General features: G+C 38.6%; 1 protein-coding gene across 3 annotated transcripts; it reads left to right on the top strand.

Annotated features, from left to right (window-relative positions):
* Positions 1-1,743: 1,743 nt before the first annotated feature.
* On the top strand, positions 1,744-14,253 carry LOC113107029 (methyl-CpG-binding protein 2-like). Of its 3 annotated transcripts, none has more exons than XM_026269154.1 (3): positions 1,744-1,913; positions 6,193-6,564; positions 7,911-14,253. In XM_026269154.1, the coding sequence occupies exons 1-3, from the start codon at positions 1,882-1,884 to the stop codon at positions 9,139-9,141; spliced, it is 1,635 nt and encodes a 544-aa protein (XP_026124939.1). In that variant the 5' UTR covers positions 1,744-1,881; the 3' UTR covers positions 9,142-14,253. The 3 variants fall into 3 exon arrangements, with proteins under 3 accessions (XP_026124939.1, XP_026124940.1, XP_026124941.1); XM_026269155.1 differs by having other exon boundaries at positions 1,746-1,913; positions 6,196-6,564; XM_026269156.1 differs by lacking the exon at positions 1,744-1,913 and adding an exon at positions 1,920-2,437 and having other exon boundaries at positions 6,196-6,564.
* The last annotated feature ends 169 nt before the right edge of the window (positions 14,254-14,422 follow it).

Raw genomic sequence — 14,422 nt, forward strand, 5'->3', positions numbered from 1 at the left:
GAACCCGCTCCGAACTCCCGAACTGATTCAAATGATTAGCGAACCCGAACTCCGACCACAGCTCCTGTGCTTCAAAAGCTCTTGCAGCAGCTCAACACTGGTTTTCTCTGAGGTGGTCGGATCTTATTTTTCTGGGTTTGAATTTGGGCTCCTGGGGTCTCAAAAAAGAAACATTCACTCCAAGGTGAATGTTATGACAACATGGATTTAGTGCTTCTCAAGAAATTGTAGCTGTCAGATTTATTCTGTTTTTGCTATTTCAGATGCGAGTGTTGTTGAAGACTTTTTTTTTTTGATTGCAGGAGGACGGGAGACTAACATAAGCTCAGCTGAATGTAAGGAAACATTTTCAGGAACTCCAAACCACATACATACACATCTCACCATGTAAAATCTAATATGAACAATGAGACAATTATTTAAAATTAATTTTTCATGATAAAATTTGCATCAAATTCCCTTTAAGTGTTTTCCAAATTGATTTGCATTTGATGTTGATTCAGTTTTAAAGGTAATGGTCACATAGCTACATGTGCATATCTTTAAGTGTCTTGCTTTCTGCTAAGTCTGTGAATATACCACTTTTTCAGCTGTAGGCCTGTAAGTAAAGATGTCCCCTAATAGTACTCGCAGTTCCTCTTTTTCTTTCTTTTCATACCTCATTATCACATTCATGTGTCAAAAGAGGAAGTTGGAAAAAAAATTTAATTACAAACGTCAACCTTGCAAACATCACCACACAAAACTTGTTGATTGCTCACAGTTGGACCAAAGAAAATGTCAATGTCAATGGCAAGCAAAATTTGTAATTGAAGAAAGTTCAAATTGCCCAACATATGAATTTCACTGGCATAAAAAGAGCCTTATGCTTGCTTGCTTAGCATTGTGATTCAGATAAAAAAAAAGAAAGAAAAGCAAATCAGCATAAAAAATGTATTTAAAATATTCAGTATATTCCAACAATGTATAATTGCTGTATTTGTGTACTTTTTGCTTTTAAGTATTTGTACTTTTAAAACTTAAAAAATGGAAATAAAAAAAAAATGTGTGTGTGGTTTTTCTTTTACTTACATGTGACCCCCGGACCACAAACCCAGTCATAAGGGTCAGTTTTTGGAAATTGAAATGTATACATCATACAATAATGTATGGTTTGTCAGGATATGACAATATTAACTAGGCCTATTTGAAAATTTGAAATCCAAGGGTGCAAAAAAATCTAAATATTAAGAAAATCGCCTTTAAAGCTGTCCAAATGAAGTTCTTAGCAATGCATTTCACTAATCAAAAATAAAGTTTTAATATATTTACAGTAGGAAATTTACAAAATATCTTATTGGAACATGATCTTTACTTAATATCCTAATGATTTTTGGCAAACAAGTAAAATCCAGGGTCACATAGGCAATGTGAATTAAATAAAACTGCAAACAGTCAATTTGAAAAGTCTTTTGTTCATTTACATGTTTGTTAATAAAAAAAATATATATTTTTATGGCACTCCTAGTCTCTAATATTTAATGTGCAGATCTGTTTGAAAGAGGTTTTATCACAAGGCGTTTTTTTAAGTAATTTAAAAACTTGCCATGGATTTATCCCAAAGAAACAGGACTTTTTTTGCAGATCGAAATAAAACAGTCATGCACTATTATGCTGGTGTGCAATGCAGCTTTCCTCGCCCTGGACGTTGTTTCCCTCTCTGGTTATCCACTTCTCAGCTCTCGCGAGAATGGACGCGTTACCCCCTTTCCCTTCCACCCCACCTCTCGCGAGATCTCGCGTCCGAAGGATGGTGTTGTGTAGAGGGAGTGGGAGAGGAGGGTGAGGGGTACTCACAAAGATGTTGCGTGATTTTTTGGAAATTTATTTATTTAAATAAAAATGGCCGCCGCAGAGAGCGGAGAGGAGAGACTGTAAGTGTGCATCGCATCCATTCCCGTTGTCACGGATTCCAATGTCAGGCGTCGCGAGCGGCGATGGCGTCGGTTTTGATCGTCGCTGTGATATTTTGTCAGGCAGGCGCAGGCTGAGGGGGGAATGTTAGCTGCGCTAGCCCGCGAAAGGCGTTGAGAATACGTCACTCGCATTTCTCCCGCTCTTTTTTCCACGATCAGCGGACACTTTGTGCGGCACGCTTTAATCCGGTGTCGTTTTCTGACTTGACTTCAAAAACTCTCCTGAAATCTGGAGCAAAGGGCTGCCTGGGGTTTTGAACGCACACATGTTTTGTTTTGCTGATAATCGCGCGAACATTAACGGCGCTCCTGTGTTGTTTAATTCCGAAGCGCCCTAGCTGTCAAAAACAGCATACTGAAGTAAGTTAGCTCGCCTGTGGCGCTGCAGGACAAGGAAGGGGACCGAAATGAAATTTGCTCCAGATAGATCTGCCTGTCCTGTTGTGGAAAGGCTTGCCTGAGTGCTTAGAAATGAGGTTAAGGTGCGTTTTAGTCCAGTGCAATGCTGTGTAGGTAGCTAGCTGTGCATCATCAGGTACCAAGTTTGCATATGCAAGCAAGTTGGCCAGTGTGCTATTTCTCTGCCTGATGTCACTGTTCGTGCGTCTTTGTTGTTATCGCTGCTCGTTTTGCCCCTACAGCATGCAAACCATGTAACTCCGGGTGCAAAACACAGCGTTGTGCTTCTTGCATCACTGGAATATAGATATTCAGTTTGCTTTAGCAACGCACAAGGCACTCCCATGTGAGAGCAGGCTGGTGATATTGTTGAGGTGACTTCCGGTAGCCAGCTAACAGATCTAGCAGCATCATATTTGTCTGTATGTGTGTGTGGTCGACCGCAGGGGGATTTGCACGAACTGAGTGACAAGCAAGACACAATGCTTCATGTTTTCTGCGCACACTTGTGACAAGACAGGTCTCAGAGGCTCAACTTGCATCCTGTGCAACTTGTTCCTGTGTTGCATGCTCCATGAATTCATTGCAAGGGCAGGTACTGGCTAGATGAAACATTTTGTTTGCCAGCTGTGGAATATTTTATTGTTTTAACTCAAACAGGTTATTATTTTTAGCATTTATTATGAATTTCATTTGGTCACTGAAATGCTGTTTTGAAATGCACTGGATGTTTCTTTTTTACTCAGAAACTGCTAGTAGATTTTACCAAACGTTACAGAAAATGGCAAGTAAAACATTGCATTAAACATGAAATAAAAAAAACTGAAATTATTATTTTTTTTTTATTGTAAAACTTTCTCTAATAATCTTTATTTTCAAACTTTACAGTGGGGCAAATTTTCAACATAAGTCCAAATAAACTCTGTCATCATCTCCCTCTCTGATTTTCCGATGTGTTTTCGGCCTTTCATTATGGTTTACGATGGTCCTTGATTGTCCAATATGGTATAATTGTTCATATCTGGTAATGTTTTAAAATAAATGTTGTCTAATGCACATATTCATTGATTTCAAGCTGAGGTTTATGGCCTTCGCTGCATCCTACTTAGTACTAAATTGAACAGTCAACATTCACGATTAAAACTTAATTATGACCAATACCAATTAGCTTTCATCATGGTTCTTTAATTGTATCGCCTCCAACAAAGTCGTGACTTACAGAAAACCTATGACGTGCTGGTGTTCATTTGTGTTCATCTCATAAATGGGTAGTTCATGCTTAAGGTCAGATCTATAAATTATTCCACGGCTTACAAACAGAATATCTCATCTACGCCAAATGATCCAGTATCTGCCCTAGCAATAATTTAATGGAGCATGCCACACATGATACAGTTGTAAATTAATACATTTGAATGCATAAGATTAATGTATGTAAATAAGGGAAATTGTATATAATAGGTCATGGAGACTGGACTTTTAATAACGTAATTGTCTTCAATTAATTTTCGGTGGTCCTGCAGTGTGGCTCTTTTTTCAAATATTGATGAAATGCAAATATTCCATGTAGTTTCTCATTTAATTTGCGGTCATAAATGTTGCATGCATAACATATATGCAAAATATTTTAAAAAGTCACGTTGCAGGATGTGAACTTCCCAAAAAATGTTTTATGTCAGAACTGGTATATGTGTTCTGCTAAAGTGATGAACTGATGCAGCTTTTGCCTAAAATTACACTTGTTAACAAAGTAATTGTTGAAATGCATATTCATTTAAAGACACTTGCTCTTTAAAAGACATGAATCAAGAATTCAAGTGAATATCACTGAAAAGATAGCGCAGTCTGCAGATGTTTGTGTGGGTTTATTAGTTAAAAGCACTAGAAGTTGAGCCTTTTAAATGTATTTTAAGAGTGTTTTATTTAAAAGTCAAGTGGAAACCACTTTGGTTTTTTAGTTTTACTGTCATTGTGATCCTGACTGCGTGAAGGATTCTTTATCTCATGCTGTCAGTCCTCTTTTCATTTAAATCTTATTCAGAGTCGGCCGAACCTCAGGATAACTACTCATACCATGAAACGTTTCAATGCAGTTGTTCTAAAAAAATGTGAACACTAAAACTGGTTGATTTTAAGCAAAACCGCCTTCAATTGTAAATGATGTTCATTGCAGAATATTTATATGGATTTAAGTAGTCTCAGACTTGATGTTATTTGCGATGCTTTTTGAGAGTGAGCGGTTTATTTCTCAACTATTTTGTTGCGATTTCAATTTCTATTTAAATGTTTTGGTGTGCTTCTCATTCTAGGATAATGGAAAGCATAGTTTTTCACTGGAAAGAAACCATTTTAAATTAAATAATTTGCATTAAGCAACTTTTAGTTTTCGCTGACTTCTACAGAAGCATATACAAATTGATCGCTTAACAGTCTTTGAGGTCTCGAAAGGTTTTTATGGTATTGTTTAAAATAAATCAAGTCCTCTTTGGTGATAATGGGATTTCTGCTTCTGGAACCAAACTGTTGCTATCTATGAAAGTTTTAAAACCTGTGAAATTGCATTGTGGGAAATGCTACTCCACATTGTAACTCACGGTTTATAGTGCAGATTAAATATTCTAGCATACTTCACATGCATACTAAGTGCAGCATGCATGTGTAGTCATAAATTGGTACCTTTATTTGCAATAAAGCAGGATAATATGCTCAAATTGAATACTGTCCAGTGAATGTTTGTTTTTAACCTGTGTGGTTACTCTTGTTGAAGTACTGAAACATGTCGCCAAACTATTTTTGCAAACTGTTAATCATTGTTAAAGTGAGTGTAACATAAAAGAACAAAGTAACTATCTGTTTCAGCTTTGTGTACCTTGTTAACTTTGTTGATGTGTTCATCGCTTGGGTTTGCCTTCTGAATTTCAACACTGTACTCTCATCAAAAGTGACAGCATTTGAGCTTAAAACATGTGGGATCTGTTACCGTCTCCACCCTGGTAGAGTAACTGTAAATGCTAAGAAAATCAAAAAAATGTGTCATTTAATTCAGTCTGGCTGTTTGTTGTTTTGTAAACTGAAAGTAGGCAAGTAGTATTGTAAAAGACAACTAAAGAAAAAGTTCAAAATAAGTAGACAGCAAATCTCGCAGTTTTTCTTTGCTGTAGATACGGACTATATTTGTTTCATTGGGATCTGATGTTTTTATGGACAAAATATTGTGACCACCATGTGTTTACGATGACAAACACATGTTTTTAGAGTAATCTGCCATTTAAATTTATGGCAGATTAAGTTGAGCATTGTGTAAAAATACAGAGTTTGCTGTCGCCCGTGAGGGACAAGCCACAGCCACAGACAAGCGGGGAATTCCTCTGTCCTCTGAAGACATAATGATTCAACCTCTACGTCAAGGTTCTGCTTGACACGGCTTCTTGACAACACCAAGGTGGTTTCCATGTGTCTGTAAGCAGAGTAGAAATCAAATCAAACTTGTTTCTCCTGAGGTTACGAAACAGACACATCCTAAAATCAGTTTTCACATGACACCTAAAGATGTTAAGATGCGAATTGCGTCAGTTTATTCGGTTAACAGTTTTATGCTAACATTTCAAATTCAGGCCACATCTTGCCTGCTCGTTGGGGTTATTTAATAGAGCTTGTGTGATCTGAAAGTGAGCATGCTTTGATGCCAAAATATTGAATTCTTGATGGCAAATGTGCAAGCGCAGCACTTCTGTTCGTTAAAACAGACTTCATAGACATTTAGACAAGCGGTTGATTTGAATACGGACCAGTAAGACTCATCCTGTCTCAGTGTGCCACTTATTTCTTGTGTTGTCAGCAGAGGTGAGGACAAGAATGAAGACCAGGAGGGCTCAAAAGACAAGACGCAGAAGCAGAAGAAAAACAAAAGGGAACGGCAAGATGTGGAAAAACTTGAGGCCACAGTGTCTGTTCCTCCACCCCCGCCCCTCCTTACGCAGGGGGATGTTGGACAACAGACGGAGGCAGGGAAGTCTGAACCCATTGACCCTGAAGTTGGAGCTGCTCTCAGCGCTCCAGAATCTTCCGCAGCAGCCAAGCAGCGGCGTTCCATCATTCGGGACAGAGGCCCACTGTATGACGACCCTTCACTGCCTCAAGGGTGGACGCGCAAGCTGAAACAGCGCAAGTCGGGGAGATCTGCTGGAAAATTTGATGTCTACCTGATCAAGTTAGTACAAGTTGCAGGAAGTGAGTGTTTTTTTGAGAGCGACTGAGATGATAGTCGTTTCGCAATGCTACGTCTAAATGACACACATGTAACAAATCAGTCATTATGAAAGTTAAGTTATTGTGTTTGGAGAGTCTTTGAATTTTAATTAAAAGGGACGGCATCCTGCTGCGCAACAAAACTTAACCTGTTAACACTGGCCCTCATTTAATATGCTATAGTCATCATTGACATATATCATGGATTATTTATGTGAAACTTATATGTTATATACTTCTGTCTGTTACGTCAAAGCAAGCTTGTAGTGTTTTTGGTTGCTTGCCTACCAGTTTAAATAATCTTTTATTCCTCACCATACTTATATTTAGTTTTTTAACATGTGAAATTGTTTCAGCCCATACAAAGTCAGTTTTATAGTGATGATTTGAGTAAGAAGCTTTACCATTTTATTATCACTAAAGTCTTGAAGGTCTGTTAACACCGATAATGTTTTAATAATCATTCTTAATTTAAAAGAATGGCAGAGTCCACACCAGAGCTACAACTTGAACTTAATGATAACAGCACAGGGGATCAGTATGGTGGGAAAAATTTCCAAAATTATTTTTCTTCCTAGCTAATGAATGATAAAAACAAAGACAGCCAATCAGAATCCATTCTGCTTTGTAGAGCGCGGGCATTTAAAGTAGCAGATGAGCAGAACATTGTTGTGTGCTGGTGTGGATGCTAATATAGTTATCATTGTTGATATGAACAGCCTTTTAATCACAGATTCATGGCTGAATTGTCTAAGGTGGCATGTCACTTCCTGTGTAAGACGAGCTAGTGTAACAGGTCCCAGCAGCATTTGAAGCATGATATGACAAGTCAGTGGTTGTTCAATAAATATAAATTACAAGGATAGAGAGAGAGTTGTGCATTACACTGGTCTGGGTCACAGAGATTTGTGTTTTAGAGCCGAATGTGGATTGATTCATATGATTTGTTGTATGGCTAAATAATTCTGTGTTATGAAGTGTATTGTTCTTTTGAACAATTTGACATAATGAATAGGGGTGCATGCTGTTCAACACTGTTTTTATTTCTTTGATTTAATTTTATTCTTATTAAAAGGTGCTTAATAAAAATAAATGTGTAATCAAAGAAAATATTTGTATTTGGAGTACGGGTTTGTGTTTCTTACTTCCCGTAATGGATTTTTCCCTTTATTTCATTTTATTAAAGGGTGTTTAATGAGAAGTGGAAAAAAATTCTCATATTTGAATTAAAAATCCTAATTTAGTGCACATTAACTCTACAGTCATCAATTTTTATAATACAAAATATATTGTTTTTGTTTTTTTCAGCCCAGAAGGGAAAGCCTTCCGTTCCAAAGTGGAGCTCATGGCATACTTCCAAAAGGTGGGCGATACCACCACGGATCCTAATGACTTTGACTTCACAGTCACGGGCCGCGGGAGCCCCTCTCGCAGAGAAAAGAGACCGCCAAAGAAGCCTAAAGTGGTTAAACCCTCCGGTCGTGGGAGGGGTCGGCCAAAGGGCAGTGGCAAGGTACGGCAGGCCACGGAAGGGGTGGCTGTAAAGCGTGTCATAGAAAAGAGTCCAGGAAAACTACTCGTAAAGATGCCCTTTGTGGCCCCCAAAACTGAACCAGGGGCTCCAGTGGGGCAAGCACCAGTTGCCAAAGTGCGCAGAGGCCGCAAACGGAAATCGGAACAGGAACCGGCAAGCACGCCCAAAAAACGTGGCCGCAAGCCAGCAGCTGCTACGCAATCGGCGGTGGGGATGGGCCCAGCCACCGCGTACGCCACTGCAGCCATCCTCACTGCTGAGGCCAAGAAAAAAGCTCAGAAGGAGTCTTCCGTAAAGCCTGTTCAGGAGAGGGCACTTCCCATCAAGAAACGCAAAACTCGAGAGACTTTAGAGGAGTTGGAAGGATCCACCGCTTCCACAACAGAGACGTTTGCACCAGGGATAGCAAAACGACTGACTGCATCAACTGTGACCCCGACAGGGGAGGAGGTAGAAACTGGACAGAAGTCTCACAAGCTTCCTAGCCGGAAGCACAAAGAGGCATCTACAGATCCGGGGAACGGCAGCAGCAGCAGCAGCGGGACGGCAACCAGCGGCAGTGGCAGCGGACCGAAGAGTCACAAGAAGAGAGATCATCGAGGGCAGCACTTTAAACACCACCACCATCATTACCACCACCAACACCACCATCTGCAGGCCATGCCGCCCTCCACCTACACTCCGCAGGCTCACCAGCTCTCCCTGGGTCACTCCACGCAAGGGGGGCCGCCTGCGACCATCGAAAACGAACCCCAGGACTTGAGCACCTCCAAGCCCAGAGCGGAGCATGTGGCCTGCAGGGAGGAAGCGAGAACTGATAGCTCCTCGAGCAGGGACGCTCAGAACACAAGCAAGATGGCCTCCTCTGACCTGAGAGGGCAGCAGACGACTGTGACGGGGGATGGCAAGGAGCTGAGAGACATTGTGCCTCCCTCCGCTGTTCCGAGGCCGAGCCGAGAGGAAACGGTCGAGTCCCGGACACCAGTGAGCGAGCCAGTGAGCTGACTGACTAAGTGACTGATTGACAGCGGCTTTGCGCGTGAGGCGGAGGCAGAGGCGGTCATGGCGAGACGAGTGATTTTTTTTGTTCTTTTTTACTGAGGAAAAAAAGAAAAAGTAGACAAAAATGTAAACGTACTTAAACAAAAGGCAGCTGTTGTGTCTCGTTCTCTCTGTGGGATGGACGCGGGGGCGATAATTCTCTTGCTTCCGATTGAATTCTCCGCTAAACTTTTTTCTTTATGGTTTCCTTTGATTTCCCACTATATCTTTGTATTAGTATATCTTAGCACTCACCTAAACCAGTTATTCCTTTGTCGGAGCTTGTAGGAAGTAGAAACACACTCAAGTGGTAATGGATGCACAAGTCACACGCCATAGTTGTCGTAAAGTGAAACTTTCCGATCAAAAATGCTCTCCAAAGTACTAAAATGCCTCATAGTCATGTCATCTCAACCCTAGCAAAAAGGTGACCAATCAGTGTGTTCTTCCTTTTGTGTCTAAAACGAATGGGCTAGTCTAATGGCAAGCTGGAGAAAACAGGGCCACATTTCCACCTTTTCCATTTGAGTCGGACGCAGCTGTTGCAGCATCCTCACCTTTGAAGTAAGACGCTAGCTTAACTCCGACAGAAAAGAACTTCCTAGTTGTGGGTTCGTGCCAAGCTGACCTGTGAAGATCAATTGAATTTGGAAGTAGTGTTTCCCGTGAGTTGTCGGTATTTTAAGCGCAAATCTATTAATTATCAGAAGTTCAGTTAACCTAATCAACAGTTTCGGAGGTGACTGAGAAAATGCGACTAGAGCGGAAAGCTCTATTATTTATTTTCTCTGGTGGGGAAGATAAAGCACAAATGTATTTGTTAGGGAATATTGAAAGCACAGTCCAGCGTAGCATCTTGAGTAGATGTCAACTCGCGTAAAAGAATAGAAGTAAAGGAGTTTGTTATGTTTACCTGCTTTTTTCCCATGAAGTACAATTTAAAGAGTGGCCTTGTGTTCTTGTGACAAATCCCTAAAAAAAAAAAAAAAAAGCAAAGCATTTCAAATGATGTAGCTTTTGGTTTTATTGTGTGTGTGGTTATAGACTAATGCCATAGAGCTGCTGTTCTAAAAATGATTTGGACGGGAGAGTTAATAGATGGCTATATTTATATAATGTCTTGTCAGGCTTTAGCTGTGTCAAATGCATGGGTTGCTGATGTTTGCGTGCTATTTATTACAGTACTCCGACGTTGTCTTTCTTGTACATAAAGCCAGGTTTAGCACTAAAGATGAGGGTTAAAGATTAAACATTTTGAATTATGAGTATTATGAAACATTACTTTGCAACAAATGAAAGAAAATCTTGCATTCAATGTAAAAGGCCATGCAATCAAGAATAGTTCTATTAGTTTTCTAAAGCCTACTTTTTCTAAATGACAGAGAACATTTGCAATCAGAAAGAAGAACACCTAATCATGAAGTTGTTAGAGATTGGACATGCTAAAGATGTCTAATTTGATTGTACCTTCGAGATGAAATGTTATTCTGAACCAAAACTGAGGAAGTTCTTCTTTGTTGATTATGTAATATTGATTAGGATTTTACAAAATTCGACAGCACTTTTTGGGTTTCATTTTTGTTTCTTCTTCTAGATGAATTGCACCTTACATTTAAAGCACCTTCACAGAATCAAATATTGGAATAGTGAGAAACCTACCCATTTATTTGCATTATACATTTTTCTTGTTAGCTTTGCACAGACTTCTGTTTCATGTCCGGAGGTTGTAACTTTCTTCAGATGTGTGCTAGAATAGAATGCATGATCAGTGTCATTATAAAGAGCCATTCTTTTGTTTAGAATGGCTTTTTCTACAAAACAATACCCCATATTTACCAAATTGTTATGCATAAAGGCTACATTTCACTAATAATAGTGTTGGGTCAGGTCTGAGTCGAGTAGTCCTTAGTCAATTGAATATGAGTGGGAAACCGTTTTTATTGTCTTGTCATTTTAATTTTATGTGGTTACTTATTTTTATATAAAATGTTATACATGACGTGGATTCGACTGTACTCGTCAAAAAAAATCTGAAATGTCATAATCTGTGTCCAACCATGCTCATTTATAAGTGTGAGTGGAAGTACCACATCTCTTTTTGTGGCCAGTAATGAGATGACAAAGGGAGTTATGTGACTCTTTGTGCTTGTCTCATCGAAAAGAAATAAATCAAATAAAAAATATATATAAACATTAGACATATATAGATATAAGATTAAATCCAAACCACACAATTTCAGTTATTATGTATAAAACCAATAGTTTCAGACCTCTGGGTCTGATGTTATCACAGATTTTAATTTTGTATTCTAGATATTGCAATTGCTGTTTTGATTGAGAGTTGCTGCTCCTTTTTTTGCCCCCTCAAAGTATTGTGCTCTGTTTCATTTTTGTATGAAATCTTATACATTTACGGTTATTGATGGATATGCATCGTCACTGACATAAATGGTGAAAAAAATATGTACGACTAAACCTTAATCAGTCATAACACTCATCACTTGTTAAATCTTTTTGTCTGGTAGTTCATCTAGAGTACGGTGTTGTTTTTGATGCTCTCATTTAGGGGTTCAGATTAGAAAGAGAACTTACCAGCCTTTTTTTTTTCTCCTCCCAAGTGTGTTTTAGAGTAGACTTGTTATCTGGAATCTTAAATATAATTTTTTTTTGTCACTAAATGTGTAGATTAAATTACGATCGACAATCACGAGGAACATTGCATATTTATTTTCCCCCTCAAGTCTTGTTAAGATTGAAAGCGTCTCCATTCTCTTCCTCCAGCCTCCCGCTCTCTCGACCCTCACGGGGAAGAGGCACAGAGAATAAAAGAGCGTTTCCGCTCCGAACAAGGGCTATGTAATCATTTCAAGTAGTCAAAAGCAGATGAAGGAAATGGATTTTTAAGTCAGAGGAACGCAAGGTCTGGTCCTCGCTGCAAAGACAAACCCAGTTAATTGCTTGAGGTCAAACTGGAGACTTTTAAGTGTTAAAGTCAAACACCACCGGCTCACCCTCTGTCCTCAGCAGAGTCTGAGCGCTCACTCAACCGGCGGCTGACGTTGTGACCTATCTGCGGTGAACGTCTCCCTGGTCGGACTAAACTCGGGCGGGAGATCGGAGGTAGACGAATGGGTTCCTCGGCGAGCACATTTCTCGGTTACAGGTTCTGAACAGTAGCGAAACCTCCAGACATGAATTGAAGTTACGACTCACAAGCTGCATCAGTCTGGCTGAAACAGAAAGGGTAGTGCCTTTATTTTGGGAGACTTATTAAGGTGGTAGAAGTGACCTTTGATTCTAAAGAAACCCCTTTATCCCAATGAAGCAACGTGGAAGGTGAATTTACTCAAATGCTTAGATTTTACTTGGTATTTTTAAATAGGTAGAATGTGCACTGGTGTGTGTGTTGTAGCTAGGGTTTCATTGTTGTTCATTTTTCTTTTTTCCCATCAGCTGGCCGATTGCGTCCACCTAGAAATGATGTATTGTAAAGAACTTCTTGCCTTTTGTAGCCCACTGACACAAATGGAGCCCTACAAATGGGTAAAGACAGAATAAGAAGATTACTTTTATTATTTATATATGTTGGTTTTTGTTTTATTTCCTTATTTGTTTGGGTTATTTGTGCCTCTGGCAGTGAAATATGCTTTGGAATGTCCTTGTGTCCCTGTAGCCAAAAATACATGCTATGTACGTGAACATGTATCAGTATGCATGATTGCCATTAGAAGATAGGACATTGCTTGCCCTTTACTATTATATATAATGATGAGCTGAGCCCAAACACACCAACCGAATCCGAAGGGTTTCACGAGGTATAAAATACTGAATGTGTTCTGTTTAATGAAGGTTGTGCACTTCAGTCTGTTTAATATGAACAGATTTGTTTCATTAACTAATGGTAGCCGAGTTTGGGCTTCAAATGCCATTCCTTGTAGTGGCTAAAGTAATTTGTAGATTTCTGTCTTAGATTTATTTTTATTAGTACTAATTTTTTATTATTATTATTATTTTTCAATTATAAATCCAACTTTGGAAATAGAGCGTTTTATCTTCATAGCAATAGTATGATAATATACCCAGCAGATTGGATATTAGTTTTCTCCTTTAGTATGTTTCTGATTTGTGTAACGGTAGGACTGAAGTAAACGAAATTTACCCTTACGAATAAAATGCAGCACTTTGAATCGTACAAGGAGGATCATTTCAAGTCAAATGAAACAGAAGTTAAACTATAAGAAATAGATTCCAGTTCCACCGTGGTAGAAAGTTCATGGTCTATTTAACATAGTCTTGTGCCTTGAAGTTTCAGTAATAGACTTTATCTTTATACTGTAGTATACTGTTTTTATTCCAAGTCCTGTGTTTGCCTCTTGTTGGTATTCAGTGCTTTGGATGTATTAAGGATTTATAGAGATCAAGAATATGTTTGCCTTGCTTTATTTTCTTAATTGAGAAAAAAAGAAGAAAAAAAAAAAGCATAACATTAGGGAGATGTACTTGGGCAATATTGACAATGTAAAAAGCTATAGGATTTTTTTTTGTTTTTTCATCCCTGATATGTTGAATGTTTCACAAATTATTAAGTAATGTGTGTTTGTTGGGAAATATTCTCCATGTTAACTACCATTAAAAAAAAAAAAAAAAAAAAAAAAAACTTGGCCTCAAATATAATCTTCCAATCACATTACATTTTAAGACACATAAAACTTCAGCCTTGACCGGAAAGACAACGAGTCTAAGATCTGCACTTTATAAAGTATGTTTCCCGGCAGGACACCCATTCATTCTTTGTATGTATTTTTTACCTTTGTCAAAGCTGTTTTGTTTTCATGTTATTTTTTTTATTTCATTTTAAATAAAAGGGATGGGTAGTATGCATCTAAAAAAAAATGTTATTTTAACCAAACAATCCTACAGACTATGTGTCAGTGGTTATTCACCATCTGCCAAGCTAAGTCCTTGCCTTCCTGAAAGTGAAAAGTATAGTTTGTGTCTACTTTTATAGTACTGTGTTACTGTATCATTTGTTTGCTGTATGTAACAGATACACAATAGTAAACAACATTTACCTGCTCTCTGTCTAAAACATTTATTTGACCCGCATCACAAACAAAACCATGCTAGCGATGTTTCCTTGTTGCGAAATTACTCTCTTTATTCATCATCAGGGTTTTATCTTTAATTTAATAATGTTAGAAAAAACATAAAACAAGCAAAAGTACTGATGGCTGTAATCTGGAAA

The sequence above is a fragment of the Carassius auratus genome, chromosome 8 (assembly GCF_003368295.1).
Source record: "Carassius auratus strain Wakin chromosome 8, ASM336829v1, whole genome shotgun sequence".
Classification (NCBI taxonomy): Eukaryota; Metazoa; Chordata; class Actinopteri; order Cypriniformes; family Cyprinidae; genus Carassius; species Carassius auratus.